This window comes from Euphorbia lathyris, chromosome 5 (assembly GCF_963576675.1).
Source record: "Euphorbia lathyris chromosome 5, ddEupLath1.1, whole genome shotgun sequence".
Taxonomy (NCBI): Eukaryota; Viridiplantae; Streptophyta; class Magnoliopsida; order Malpighiales; family Euphorbiaceae; genus Euphorbia; species Euphorbia lathyris.
The window spans coordinates 23,571,951-23,585,137 of record NC_088914.1 but is presented as its reverse complement, the minus strand read 5'-3'; the positions used below and the strand labels follow the sequence as shown (position 1 = coordinate 23,585,137).

Here is a 13,187-nt window from a genome sequence, read left to right as displayed (position 1 = left end):
TACTTTCAACTGTATTATTTATAACGCTAGAGATGAAATTAGTATTGAAAATAATGTTAGATGTACTTTGTGTACCCTACCCATATTCTAATAAACTAAATATAAATCTAAAAATCAATAAAAATAAATAAATATAGATTTTAGAGGTTGAAAAATAGATTTGGATGGTTTTTTCTTGTATTGTCATATTGAAAAGAAGTGAAATTGAGAAATGAAGAAAAGGGCTCTATTATTAATTAAATGTCAGGCTATAAGCAATGTATACATAGGGTGAACCAAGTCCAGTCATCATCTACTCTATAGCATTTTTATTATTATAATCAGATGATACAATATTATTATTATTATGACAAATACTCTTTTGTCCATATTTCCATAATTATTATTGCCTTTCTAACATTACTCATCAGGAAATCAAAATCAAATTTTCAGATTAATTAAATTAATAAATAGATAAGTTTCATTTCACAATATATAAAAAAAAAATGAAATAATGGATGATTTATATTTTGTGGGCCCAATTCCCTTCATCATTAGTGGGCCCCCACAAAGCCCAATGGCCCACCTACTGCAAGGATCCAAAATTATTCTTGTGTGATCTAAAATTGAACAGATGGGACTCTCCAAGCTATTTTTAGTTCATGATGAACATATTCAATTTTATTCAATTAATTATTTGATTTTTTTTTTTAAATTTCCAGCTATTTAATTTTTCAATTTTAGTTAGGTCTTATATCAATCACATGATGCTTGGGACATTCTGTTCTTGGGAATTTTGTTTTAGGAATGGCCCCCCAATTGATGGAATAATTGGATGCAACCTAATTTAATTAATTAAACTAATTTTATTTTTCATAATTAATCAACGTAAGATATTTGGATTTAATGAAAAAATTTTCAATTTTAATATTATGAGCCGGCGTCGTATTATACATGATCTCTAGATATAAGTTAATATGATTTGAATTTGCCCTACATATATCCATTCCTACATTGCAAACTCAATAATTTCTTAACTCTACAGTAAAGATATTTGTTTTTTTCTTCTTAATGGTCATTTTTGAGGTTATAATTTCTATACTAGCTTCTTTTATCAAAACTTTCTTATTTATCAACAGGTGTCCCCAATTCTCAATTTCAATATTATTTCATTAAATTTAAATAATTTTTTTTTATCTAAATTATATTAAAGAAATTGATATTTAACAATTAAATTATATTTATTTATTTATTTGGAGGGAAATTAAAGAGCTATGGGATTGTTATTGATTTAACATATGAGATAACATATGACGCAAAGAGAGGACTTTGAGAAGAAAATTAGTGTGAGGCCTTGGTAAAGTGAAGACAATAATCAATATTATATTATTATTATTATTATTTTTGAAAAGAAAGACAATAATGAATATTAAAAAAGAAAAAAGGAAAAAAAAGGGAAACAAAAATAACCCATGATAAAGGAGAATATAGACATTCATTGGATATGATTGCTTGATATTATATAATTATAAAGATATCAATTATTTCTTTCAGTTTTGGCAACGTGTAGGGCACGTGAATGTTGATCATATATATGTATCGAAATTACACTTGATCAAATCATATATATGTGAAAGAAATTTTAAGTTATATTTGTTTGGAGTTCATAAAATTCTTAACACCATGGTTAATTAAGACTAATGTTTTTCTAAACAAAATGTAGATGCGCTTGTAATGAGAGATGGTAAAATTTTATCCATTATCGTTATAATTGAATTTATAAAATAAAACTTTTACGTGGCCCGTAAATAGAGGCATGTGTAAGGGGTATCGACATACCTCCGACCGTGTGAAAGCATCCAGAAGTAGTAATGCGTCAGGATAGCTCCTAAACTATAGGAGCTCAATTGATCAAAGTTCAATTCGATAAGGTAAATTACATGAATGGCCACTGAACTTTATCTATTTTAACATTATGGCTACTAAACTTCAATTCTTAACGGTATGACCACTGAATTTTACACTTTTTAACACCGGTAGCCACTCAACATCTCAAAACGACCATTAACGGCCTTAAAATAAAAAATTCAAAGAGTTAATGAAATTCTAAAAAACTTTAATTCAAAGAGTTAATGGAATTCTAAAAAACTTTAATTCTTGAAAATTTTCGTTTTGAGATCATTTAGGTGTTGTTTGGTTAGGGGGAGAGAGAGAGTTAATTTTTAGAGAGAGAGAGAGCTCCAAAAAATGTGATTTTGGAAAACAAAACATATACTTTTATGGTAAATGTCGTTCTGAACAACTTTAATTCTTGAATATTTTTGTTTTGAGATCGTTAACGGTCATTTTGAGGAGTTAGTTAAAGTTAAGTGGCCACCGGTGTTAAAAGTGTAAAGTTCAGTGGTTATACTGTTAAGAATTGAAAATCAGTGACCACAATATTAAAATGGATAAAGTTAAGTGGCCATGAGTGTAATTTACCCTTTGAGATTTTGGTTAATATGAAAATTAAGTATTCAAAGTTCAAAATAGAGATATTAGAAATTAATCTACTTCTCTCTTCTCAATTCTCTCTATAATTTATCATTTACACCAGTAGTACTAACAACTACTGTCCATATGGATCCACGTAGGCAATAGCACAATCAACTATCAGTGTTGTAAAAGTCGCTAGGCGCTAGTCGGGCAGACAAGACCTTCAAAGATTAATCGGGGATTAATTGGATTTGTATTTTTCTACTTTTTAGATTTATATTAAATAAATATTATATAAACGAATTTAAAATATAAATTATACTATCTAAAAATAATAATAATAAATATTATATAATAGAAAAATATAAATATTTATTTTAAATAAATAATAAAATAGTTATTAGTTAATACTAATTATTTGTATTATTTTTTACTAATTGTAATTTATAAATTGGGTCGATTTTAACCCATTTCAGTCGATTTTAACCTGTTTCAACCGATTTTTTCCGCCTAACCCGACTTGTCCGACTTAACCAGATTTGAACCGCCTAGGTGGAAGAAAATCGGGCTCCCGACTTATGCCGACCAATTATATAAAATCGGTCGGTGTTGTAAAAATCACCGATATATCGACCGATTAGTCACCGACATGACCGATTTTTACAACACTGTCAACAATCTGTGAACTTGTTTTCTCTGGCCACCAGTAGCAGCTACTATTCTTGAAGTTCGACCATGACAAATGATTGTTTTTTATATAATTCTTTTAAACTCATGTGCAGTATGTAATGAGGCTTTTTTTTCCTCATATGTTAATTTGGTTAAAGTTCGATCAAAACTTGGTAAAAGTTTAGCTCGACCAAACTCTAGTCAAGCTCTATCAAAGTTTGGTAAAAGTTTGCTCAATCAAAATCTGGTCAAGCTCGGTCCAAGATCGACTCGAGAGGACTCGACTCAAAACATCAACGAGTCAATATCAAACCTAGCCAAGCTCAATCTTGATTTGACTCATTAACAACCCTAGAATCACTGTAGGGATGAATAATGGATGGTTCTACCTTTATCCACCCTTCCATCTTCACATGTGAGGTACCATTGCATCTCATCAAATGAAGAGTTGGGTTTTTTTTCCTTTTCCATCTAAGTAGGGGCGTATAACAAATTTATAAAGCTTGGTTTTTCTTTTTTACACATCAAACAAGCAAATGATGACTCTATCATTCATTGGATTCAAAAGTGCTATATATTAGAAATGGTTGAGATCATTCAAAGAAATATACCTACACTTCTCCAAAAAAAAAAAAACTATGATTATATGAGTTAAACAAATAAAAATATGGATGTAATTCTTAAAAATTGAAGGATTGTTTATAAATTTAAAAGGGGTGTTTTGGAAGGTATCAACAATAAAAAAAAAAGGAAAAAAAGTAAATTTGGAATTTTGTCCATATATAAGTTGTGCATCAATTGCTTTTAAAATAATTAGAGAAGATTTCTTGTAAAAATGGTCTTTCTTGAAACTTCCTCATTATAACTAACTAGTTACACAAGCATGGACCCCCTCCCTTTCAAAGAATATTGTATCAATATATCTATATATTATATATACATACTCTTTCTTCTTCTTCTCTTATATTCTATTTCCCCCCATAGCCCATACCAAGAAAACCTTAAAGAAACTCTTTCTTTCTTTCTTTCTTTACTATATACATTAATTAAATATTTTATTCTCCCCTTTAAAGTATTGCTTGCATATTTCATTAATGGGTCTTAGAGATATTGGAGCAAGTTTGCCTCCTGGTTTTAGATTCTATCCAAGTGATGAAGAACTTGTTTGCCATTATCTTTTTAAGAAGATTACTAATGAACAACTTTTAAAGGGTACTTTGGTTGAAATTGACTTGCATACTTGTGAGCCTTGGCAGCTTCCTGGTATGTTTTTCTTAACATCTATCTATTTCCTCTATTCTTCCTTTCATTCTTTGCATGGTAATGCCACCTTCATTTCAACCAAAAGTTTATACTTGTTCGAACTTTTCGAACTCTCAATCACTTGTTCTAAGAAAGCTCTATCAAGAAATCATTTAACCTAAAAGGTTGAGCCGATAGTTAAGGTCTAACAATAGCTTTTTGTAGTAGTTATCTTCCATATATGAGACTACAATCTCTATCTTACTATCTTAAATCATATTTTTCTCATTTTCTCCTTTTGTTTTGGTGTTGCTACAGTAAATTTATCCGACCCATTTCATGGTTTTCTCTCTCCAACAAAAATATTCCATCCAAATAATAATCACAAAATTATATTTCTATGCATAAAGTAAATCATCAGACAGTCAGTTCGGTGTGAGGGTGCCAACCTAGTTGGGTTGTCTGTCTTCTGTTCTGCTGTTTGCTCCTAGCTTTTATTAAAATAAAAAGCGAAAAGAAAGTAATAAAATAATAAAAAAGTTGCATCAACTTTTTTTGATACAGTATCATGTATGATGCTAATTAGAGAGCGAAACCAGCATCAAATCTCATTGATGCTGGGTTTGAGATGGCCTTAGCCAAATTTTTGTGTTTCAATTTACAAAAATCTTGATTCTTGGATTCTTGATTCTTTGATTCTTGATTTTCTTTGTGTTTATCCTTTTTATTTTTTTAGTTCTTGAACTGCAAGTTTAAGAGCTTTGAAGTAATTAAGAAAATAGTTGGACCTTACTTGACTCCTCAAATAATTTCATTGATAGAGAAATAATCTGAAATCATTTAAAGGGATAATAATTAATCTAACGTCAATATCCTAGGAATAGCTTTCTTCTTTTCCCAGTTATATCAATGTCTTCTCAGCCGTCAAATAGTTTCATCTTCTTCGTTTTTGAGACAAGTACGCGTTATGAGAATTTCTATTATGATCCCGATCCCGATCCCAATCCACCGAATTTTCTAATAAAAATATGATAATTTACACCAATATTTCATAGTCTGAATTCTGCTAATATTTTCTTATCAGTTTTCATATTATTTTCATATGATAAATAATGAGGATACGTATGAAATCTTTAATTATTCAAAGACAAAAAAACAAAAGAATTTATTTTATATTTTATTTTAATTTATAGATTCCTATTAGACCTAATTAGAGATGCTTATCCAAGAATTTGCTTTCCTGGCAAGTCTCATATGCTGAAAACCGTGTATTCCCCATTATAAACAGTTTTTATTTATTTTTCACCTTTTGAGGAAAATGAAATATATTTTCTCAAACAATATTATTACCTACCAAGAACTTATTAAAAAAATATAAATTTTTTTATATGGATAATTAATTAGTAACTAACTGTAAGTAAGTACATGTACATGCAATTTTTTAGCTGGTATTCAATTATTAAAATGATCTTTTTGTCATAAATTTCTATTAATGAATAAAAAACAAGAATGATTGATTAATTTAATGTCTATAATTACAAAATTGTGATCTTTATCTAAAACTTGAAAGTCTAAAAACAGAATGTGAAAGTACCAAAGATTAGAAGAAGAAGAGAAGCTTGATACAGCTAATTTTCACATATATGGTCCTTAGCAAACTTTGATTTGGAAACAACTTGTGATGATTATTTTCCCTTTTTTTCTTGTTAATTTGACTTCACTTTTCTTTCTTTTCTTGGTCTAAACTTCTAATTTTATATAAATTACTGTTTATATAGCGTGTCATGAAATTCATAGAGGAAATAATAATATTAATGGATAATTATAATAGGCTATAATTAGAATAGGTGTATGCTGTAAAGAGAAGGGTTGTATATAGCTAGGTGACTTCACAATCTTGTTCTTGAAGTATGAAATGGTTGATTCTTGTTATTCCAAGAGTCAAATAATGGGCCAATGCATGTTTTCTATATGCTCATTATCAAACATAGTAATAACAATTATCTTTCTTTCTTTATCATTTACAAAAGGAGAAAGAAAGAAAAACAACACTTGTGTTTTATGATTAAACAAGCTACCAAGTAATATCTTTAACTCCTTTGCACCTTAGTTTAAAAATATCTTGATTTTACTATAGAGTTTGCTTATTAAAAATAGGAATACAGTGTAAGGTCCGTTTGGTTTACCTGTTCTTGTTTGCTATTTGTTGTCGTTGTTTACCGATAGATAATAGATGTTAGTTGATTTTTCTGCTTGAAATTTTACCAAACATTTTGTATCTCTCGTTTAGAATTAAAATGCAAAAAGCAGTTACAAAAAATGAAAACAAATGGGTACTAAATTTGCCCTCCTTGCAGTTTTGGGAAAGTGCAAATTTATCTTTAATGTACGAAATTATATAAAAAAAATTTATTAACGTTTCCAAACAAGACTAATTTTACCCTTACCTAACAGAAAATTTAAATATACTGATTTACTATTATTTAAATCATAATTTAATTGGCACTTTGCCCTTTTAAACCTGAACTATGTTGAAAATATTTATTTTATTACTAATCCAGTACAAACAACGTGCTAAATCAATATTTAAGTCTCCTAGATACAGGTTATTAATTACAAAAAAAAAACCTAAGATGTTTACTATTTTAATAAAATAGTGATAAACAATCTGTTTAAATGAATGAAATTGTTTCAGTTTATCGAAAAATCTATTTGGAAGATCGATGTGTGAGTCGAATAACTGCCAATCAGTTCGTGCAAATTTTCTGTTAGATAGAGATAAAATTGCATCATTTCGTAAGTTAGGTTTAAATTTGCACTTCCTCAAAAATAATAAGGAGCAAATTTGGACATTACCCATTAAGAAAAAATCTTGTAATTCAGTCACAGTTTACTTAAGGTCTATTTGATTCACATGTTTCTATTTGCTGTTGATGATATGTAGTAGATGTTTGTTGATTTTTCTGCTAAAAACTTATGTTTCAAAATTTTACCAACACTTTCTATCTCTTATTTAGAATTAAAAGTTAAAAAGTAGTTCCGAAAAATTAAATCAAACGGGTACTTAATTTAATTTAGGGCCCGTTTGGTTTACCTGTTGTTTGTTGTTTGAAAATGTTGTTTTTTCAAAAAGTAGAGATTCTCTGTTTTTATGAAAAAGCTACTTTTCAACTGTAAACAGCAAACATGTGGTGTCTAACCAAACACCTAGAACTCTTATTTTTAAAGTGAAAAGACAAACAATCGGTGAAAAGTAGAGATTCTCTGTTTTTATGAAAAAGCTACTTTTCAACTGTAAACAGCAAACATGTGGTGTCTAACCAAACACCTAAAACTCTTATTTTTAAAGTGAAAAGACAAACAATCGGTGAAAAATGAGCAACCAATCATCCCTTAATATCATTTTGGTTGTCCTTTTTAGTTATTATTATTATTATTTCAAAGAGTAGAAATATAAGTGTTCAGTGAAAATTGAAAAACAATTACTTATAATTATTATATATATATATATATTTTTTGATAATTTGATTAGGATTATCCAATTTTGTTTTTTAAAAAAAAAACCAAGAACATATATAGACAGAATATAGAGTGATATTAATGGAAGTTGAAGTAGAAATAGAAATCGGAGTGTGACTACACTTGGGAATATCAAAGTTGATAACATAATCATATGAGTTTATGAATTAAAATCCTAATAATACAAAACCATATCCCTAAGTTTTTTGTTCTAATGCATATCCTTAATTAATTTATTAATACAATAATTATGATTTTCTTAACTTGTTTCTCAGAAACTCCTTTGGTTTTCTTCCCAGCCTTTATTTCAACTGCTAGCTAGATTTCTTAAATATAACTCATAATATGACATAGACTAATCATCATTAAGAATAAAATTAACAGTCAATATTTACTTTCACCCAAAAGATAAATTCGTTTTTAATTTATCCCAGAAAAAGTTAAAAAAGATAACCGGTTTTAACACTCTTTATGTTGACGTGGACGTGATGATTTGTTTGTTACGATGAAAGGTTAGTTTGAACAAACTCCTAAACTCACCCAGTTGTTGTTGTTGTGTTATTACAGAGGTGGCTAAGCTAAATGCAAATGAGTGGTACTTCTTCAGCTTTCGTGACAGGAAATATGCCACCGGATTCCGAACCAACCGGGCAACCACATCTGGATATTGGAAAGCCACCGGAAAAGATCGTACCGTTCTAGACCCGGCTACCCGGGAGATCGTTGGGATGAGGAAAACCTTGGTTTTCTACCGGAACAGAGCTCCTAACGGAATTAAGACCGGTTGGATCATGCATGAGTTTCGCCTTGAGTCTCCTCGTATGCCTCCTAAGGTCATTATTTCTCCACTTTTCTTTATTTTCATTTCTTTTTAATTCTTTTTTAATTTATTTTATTACTCGGTTTTGAGACTCGTTAAACACTTTTTAGATTCGTATTCCCCCAATTAATTATTTCTGTATCAATTAAAATTCGAACTCCAGATTTTAAAGGCCTTTTCATTTTTACTCACTCTCTCAGATTCTTCCCAACTCTCTCTCTCCATTTTTTTTAAAACCATAATCTTAAAGATACCAACACCTTTATTTTAAGTATTTATATATATAATATAGAAAGAATATCCCTTAAACACCGTGTAAAAAATACTTTACGTTTATACTTAACTTTCGCAAGTTGGATTAGTTTGAGATAAAATTATAAAACTCAGATATTTTGTTTCTTATTTTACCCCAATTACATGTCTAATGTTTCTAAAAACATGTTAATATTTTACCAAATGCAATATATTTTTTAAAAAAAATTTAATCTTTTTTGCACATATAATTATATGTTTTTTACCTATTACTAATTAGTGATAAAATGACACAATTATAGAGTTTAGATAATAAGATTCATAAGTAAGAGCTCAAATTGTCACAATTTATCAACATTAAAGTAAAATTTCTCTTTGTTACCAATGTTAGAAATAAAATTGTATAATTTTAAAATTGTATAATTTTAAACGTTAAGATTAAAATTGATCCGTAAATAATAAAGATATGTAGGTTAAAGTACTGGTAATTAGGAGAAAGAAAGACATAAGTTGTGAGATGTCTATTGATGTTTAGTATGTGTGGGCATAATCAGTGAGCAGTGAATTATGATGCTGGAAGAATTTCATATGCACAAGGCAGGCATGCACTTGTCCCTCTCTCTTTCTCTGTCTGTCTCTCAGTTTCACATATTTCTGTTGTTCGTTTCCATTAATAATTGATGCATCTGCCTGCATCTGCATGCATAAAATTATTTTATATTCCTTCAATCATTCATCTCACACTCGCTTACCAAACTGATTTTGTCTGCTTCAATCCTATTTATTTTCGGATCTTATAGCTTTAAAACGCATTTACATCTATTTAAAACTGTCGGAGATTAATATAAGATCTATGATTGGGCTTTAACTATCAGTTCGAGCTTTTAGTTAAAACGATTCAATGACAAAAACAATTAAAAACAACTTTTTCAATTTATTATTATCTCATTGTCGTCCTTTAAAGTCATTCTACTTCCTTAGAATCAGATTGTATGTTACTGTTTGATCCAATTTAGGTCTAAGGACGGATTCTTTATGGGGGTTTGAGCACCCACTGTTCACCGGTGAACGGGTCTTTAATTTTTTGCATGTAAAAACACTCAAAAAAATATCAATTCAGCATCCATAAATCAGGACAAGCATCATCTCTCAGCGAATCCTGGATCCGTTATTATTTGGTCCCAATCAATTTCTTGGATCTCTCGATTTTAAAACATTTCCTCATATTAATAATATACCCGAGTCACACCCTTCCCATGTGTGAGATTCAGTTCCTTCTTATTCTCATCATCCTTCTTTAGGGGTGTTCCTTGCTCAGGTCTTCTACTTCCCTGCCACCCCTTCAAAATCGGACCGTTATAGGCTTACAAGCTTATGCCTCATTTATTTCCGAACCAACACATCTTACATGGAGAGTCGGTTTTGATACCAACTGTAACAATGTGATTTAATATCATGTAGATATTATCCGCTCTGGTCCAAATAAACTGGTACGGTTATACCTTATCATGTACATGAAATATAATTTTCAAAGAAAGGGATAAAATATTAGGGTTTGATTGACACTATTTCATAAACTTTGAGGTTAAATTCACACTATTTCATAAATACTGAAGTTAAATTAGTAATATTTTCTATATGGGTCAAATTGGCACCTCCCCATAATTTTGAGGTTATTTTGGGACTAGATTGTTAAAGTAACTTTAATTGATGTATAATTTTGAAAGAATTAAAAATTTAGAGCTAAAATCATCCATTGTGGGAAAATTGCAGGAGGACTGGGTGTTATGTAGAGTATTTCACAAAAGCAAAGCAGCAGGTGATCATCAAAACGACAGCAGCAGCAACAAATACGACGCAGACTTCATGTTTCAAACAACACCATCAGTTTCAATGACAGATCACCAATCTCTACCATGTGGATACCAACAGCAGATCACTTCCTTATCATCATCCTCATCATTAACTCCACCTCATCACCATCATGATCAAAACTCATTGCTCAATCTTCTCCAGCTTTCTCACCAAGACAGAAATAATAGCAATCCTATTATAACTAATAATACAACTACTACTCCTGATATAACCTCAAAAGGTCTCAACAACGGTGAGGATTTCGGATTCATTTGGGATGATATGAACTTCGATGCAGGAGATTCTAGCTTGGAGAACATGAGATTTGAGATGGGTAATAATAGTATGGTTTTCCTATGAAATTAATTTTAATTAATTATCCAATTAATTTGTTGATTAAAGGATGTAATTTGGGGTTTTAATTTGGATTGTGGAAGGTTTGATTTCGAAATTTTTAGGAAGCTTGTATTAGTCAATTAGGGTTTTATTTTTATTTCTATTTTTTATAAATATATTGTTGTACAAAGTTTATATTATATTTATGTATTTATATTATTTAATGATACGTAGTATTCTTTGTTAGTATCCAAACAAATCTTTATATGAGTTTTTTAATTAATCAGGTTTAGTATAAAAAATGTGGATTCGAATCCATCCTCTTACGATTTATTATTTCATATAATATAGAATTAAATAATTTTTAAATATTCCGTAGGAAAATCTTTAAATATATTTATTCATATATTCGTGTATTATGCTAGTATAGATATAAGCATATTTCTGGACAATGTCATTTCCTGTCCTCCAGTTCAATCTGTACTGGTTTTAATATTCTCTTATAAACAAAAAAAGTAGTGGTATCAGAATATCAGTGAATTTCTTCCCTTTAATCTCCACCATCTCTTTTCTATTTTCCTTTTTTCTTCTCAGTCAAGGTATTATATATATTTCAAGGAAGATCCGGTTTGGAGTTTTTTTTTCGTGTTCCTGTGAGGCAGATACAGAATTGCCCGGGTCTCTCCACAAGGATGTACAGGGGGCAAGCCTTCCCAGTGGCGGAGCTAGGATTTCGAATCTGGGGGGCTAATTTTAGCTCTACGGGATGGGCTAATTTTCGAAAGTCCAGCCCGTCAGGGTTGGGCAAAATTTTTTTAGCCTCCACTATGATAAACCTGTTTCGTTTTAGTGTGTTTACTAAAAAAATTAAAAGTATCTAACCTGAAAAATATAGACATGAAAAATTTCTATAAGTTTTTTTGACATGAAAAATTTCTATAAGTGTAAGGCTATTTTTCTAAATTACCATTTTTAAACAAGTATATTATTTTTTATCAATTAAGTGTTTACATTGATATTTTTATGAAGGAAAAAGTTATAATTGGATAAAAAAATATTTTGATCTAAGAGAAAAAATCAAAATGGGAAAGAAAAATGAGGAAGGGCAGATTAGAGAACAAATCAAAATGGAAAAAAAAAATGAGGTAGGACGGACAAAAAAAACATTTTGATTTAAGAGAAAAAATCAAATTGGAAAAGAAAAAGAAAAATAAGGAGGGGAAGATTAGAGAAAAAATCAAAATGGGAAAATTTTTTGAGGAAGGGCAAATTCGAACCTGTGACTTTTTGAATGTAGAGAGAAACTTTAAGTACAGCTAAAACCATCTGTGCCACTTTAATTTTACATTATTTATTCGCGTTTTATAGTATAAGTATGACTATAATAATCTTGGGGGGCTATCCAAAACTAAACTACTGTTCTTCAGGGGTGGTGCCGGAGATCGGGGGGCTGCAGCCCCCCCGGGCTCCGGGCTGTCTCCGCCCCTGAGCCTTCCCCTGCCAATTTATTTGGCAAGAGGCCGCTTCTAAGACTCGAACCCGTGACCTCTTGCTCACACGACAACAACGTTTACCGTTGCGCCAAGGCTCGCCCTCAAGATAGTCTAATCAGGAAAAAAATATCGCCTTGGGAAGAACGGACCAAATGCTCGATCTAAGTCGAATCTCAATAATTGAATGTAAGTACCAACTATTCACATTCGTCGTTAGAAGCCAACTATAAGTCTAGTTTAGTCTTTTTAAGGCTAGGAGTAACATTAGTGGTTATAAAGAAAAACACTCTCTCGATAATGTTTTGCATCCTCTAAAAGTGTGACGCATACTGTATCAGCTAGCTACGGGCTATAAACCCTATAAAATCATTACTCTGCTTTCAATTAGATATTCACCATGTTTGCACGAATTTTGGAGAAAATCGTTATTCCACCAACTCGTGTAATGCCACGCTTCCTTCATTCATACATAGGATATGAATCACCTTTATTTCCTTTAAATTGAAAACAAAACTTTTCAAATACCTTCTTATATTACATTTTACTAC

The 13,187-nt window shown here is 30.2% G+C and overlaps 1 protein-coding gene across 1 annotated transcript; it reads left to right on the top strand.

The window, feature by feature from the left end:
- The first annotated feature begins 4,174 nt into the window (after positions 1 to 4,174).
- LOC136230051 (protein CUP-SHAPED COTYLEDON 3) lies at positions 4,175 to 11,383 on the top strand. Its single transcript, XM_066018987.1, has 3 exons — positions 4,175 to 4,386; positions 8,452 to 8,717; positions 10,730 to 11,383. The coding sequence occupies exons 1-3, from the start codon at positions 4,218 to 4,220 to the stop codon at positions 11,168 to 11,170; spliced, it is 876 nt and encodes a 291-aa protein (XP_065875059.1). The 5' UTR covers positions 4,175 to 4,217; the 3' UTR covers positions 11,171 to 11,383.
- Positions 11,384 to 13,187: the final 1,804 nt, after the last annotated feature.

Coding starts and splice junctions, on each gene's coding strand:
- LOC136230051 (XM_066018987.1), top strand. CDS start 4,218: ATGGGTCTTAGAGATATTGGAGCAAGTTTGCCTCCTGGTTTTAGATTC. Junction 4,387..8,451: donor TGAGCCTTGGCAGCTTCCTG/GTATGTTTTTCT, acceptor GTGTTATTACAG/AGGTGGCTAAGCTAAATGCA. Junction 8,718..10,729: donor CTCCTCGTATGCCTCCTAAG/GTCATTATTTCT, acceptor GGAAAATTGCAG/GAGGACTGGGTGTTATGTAG.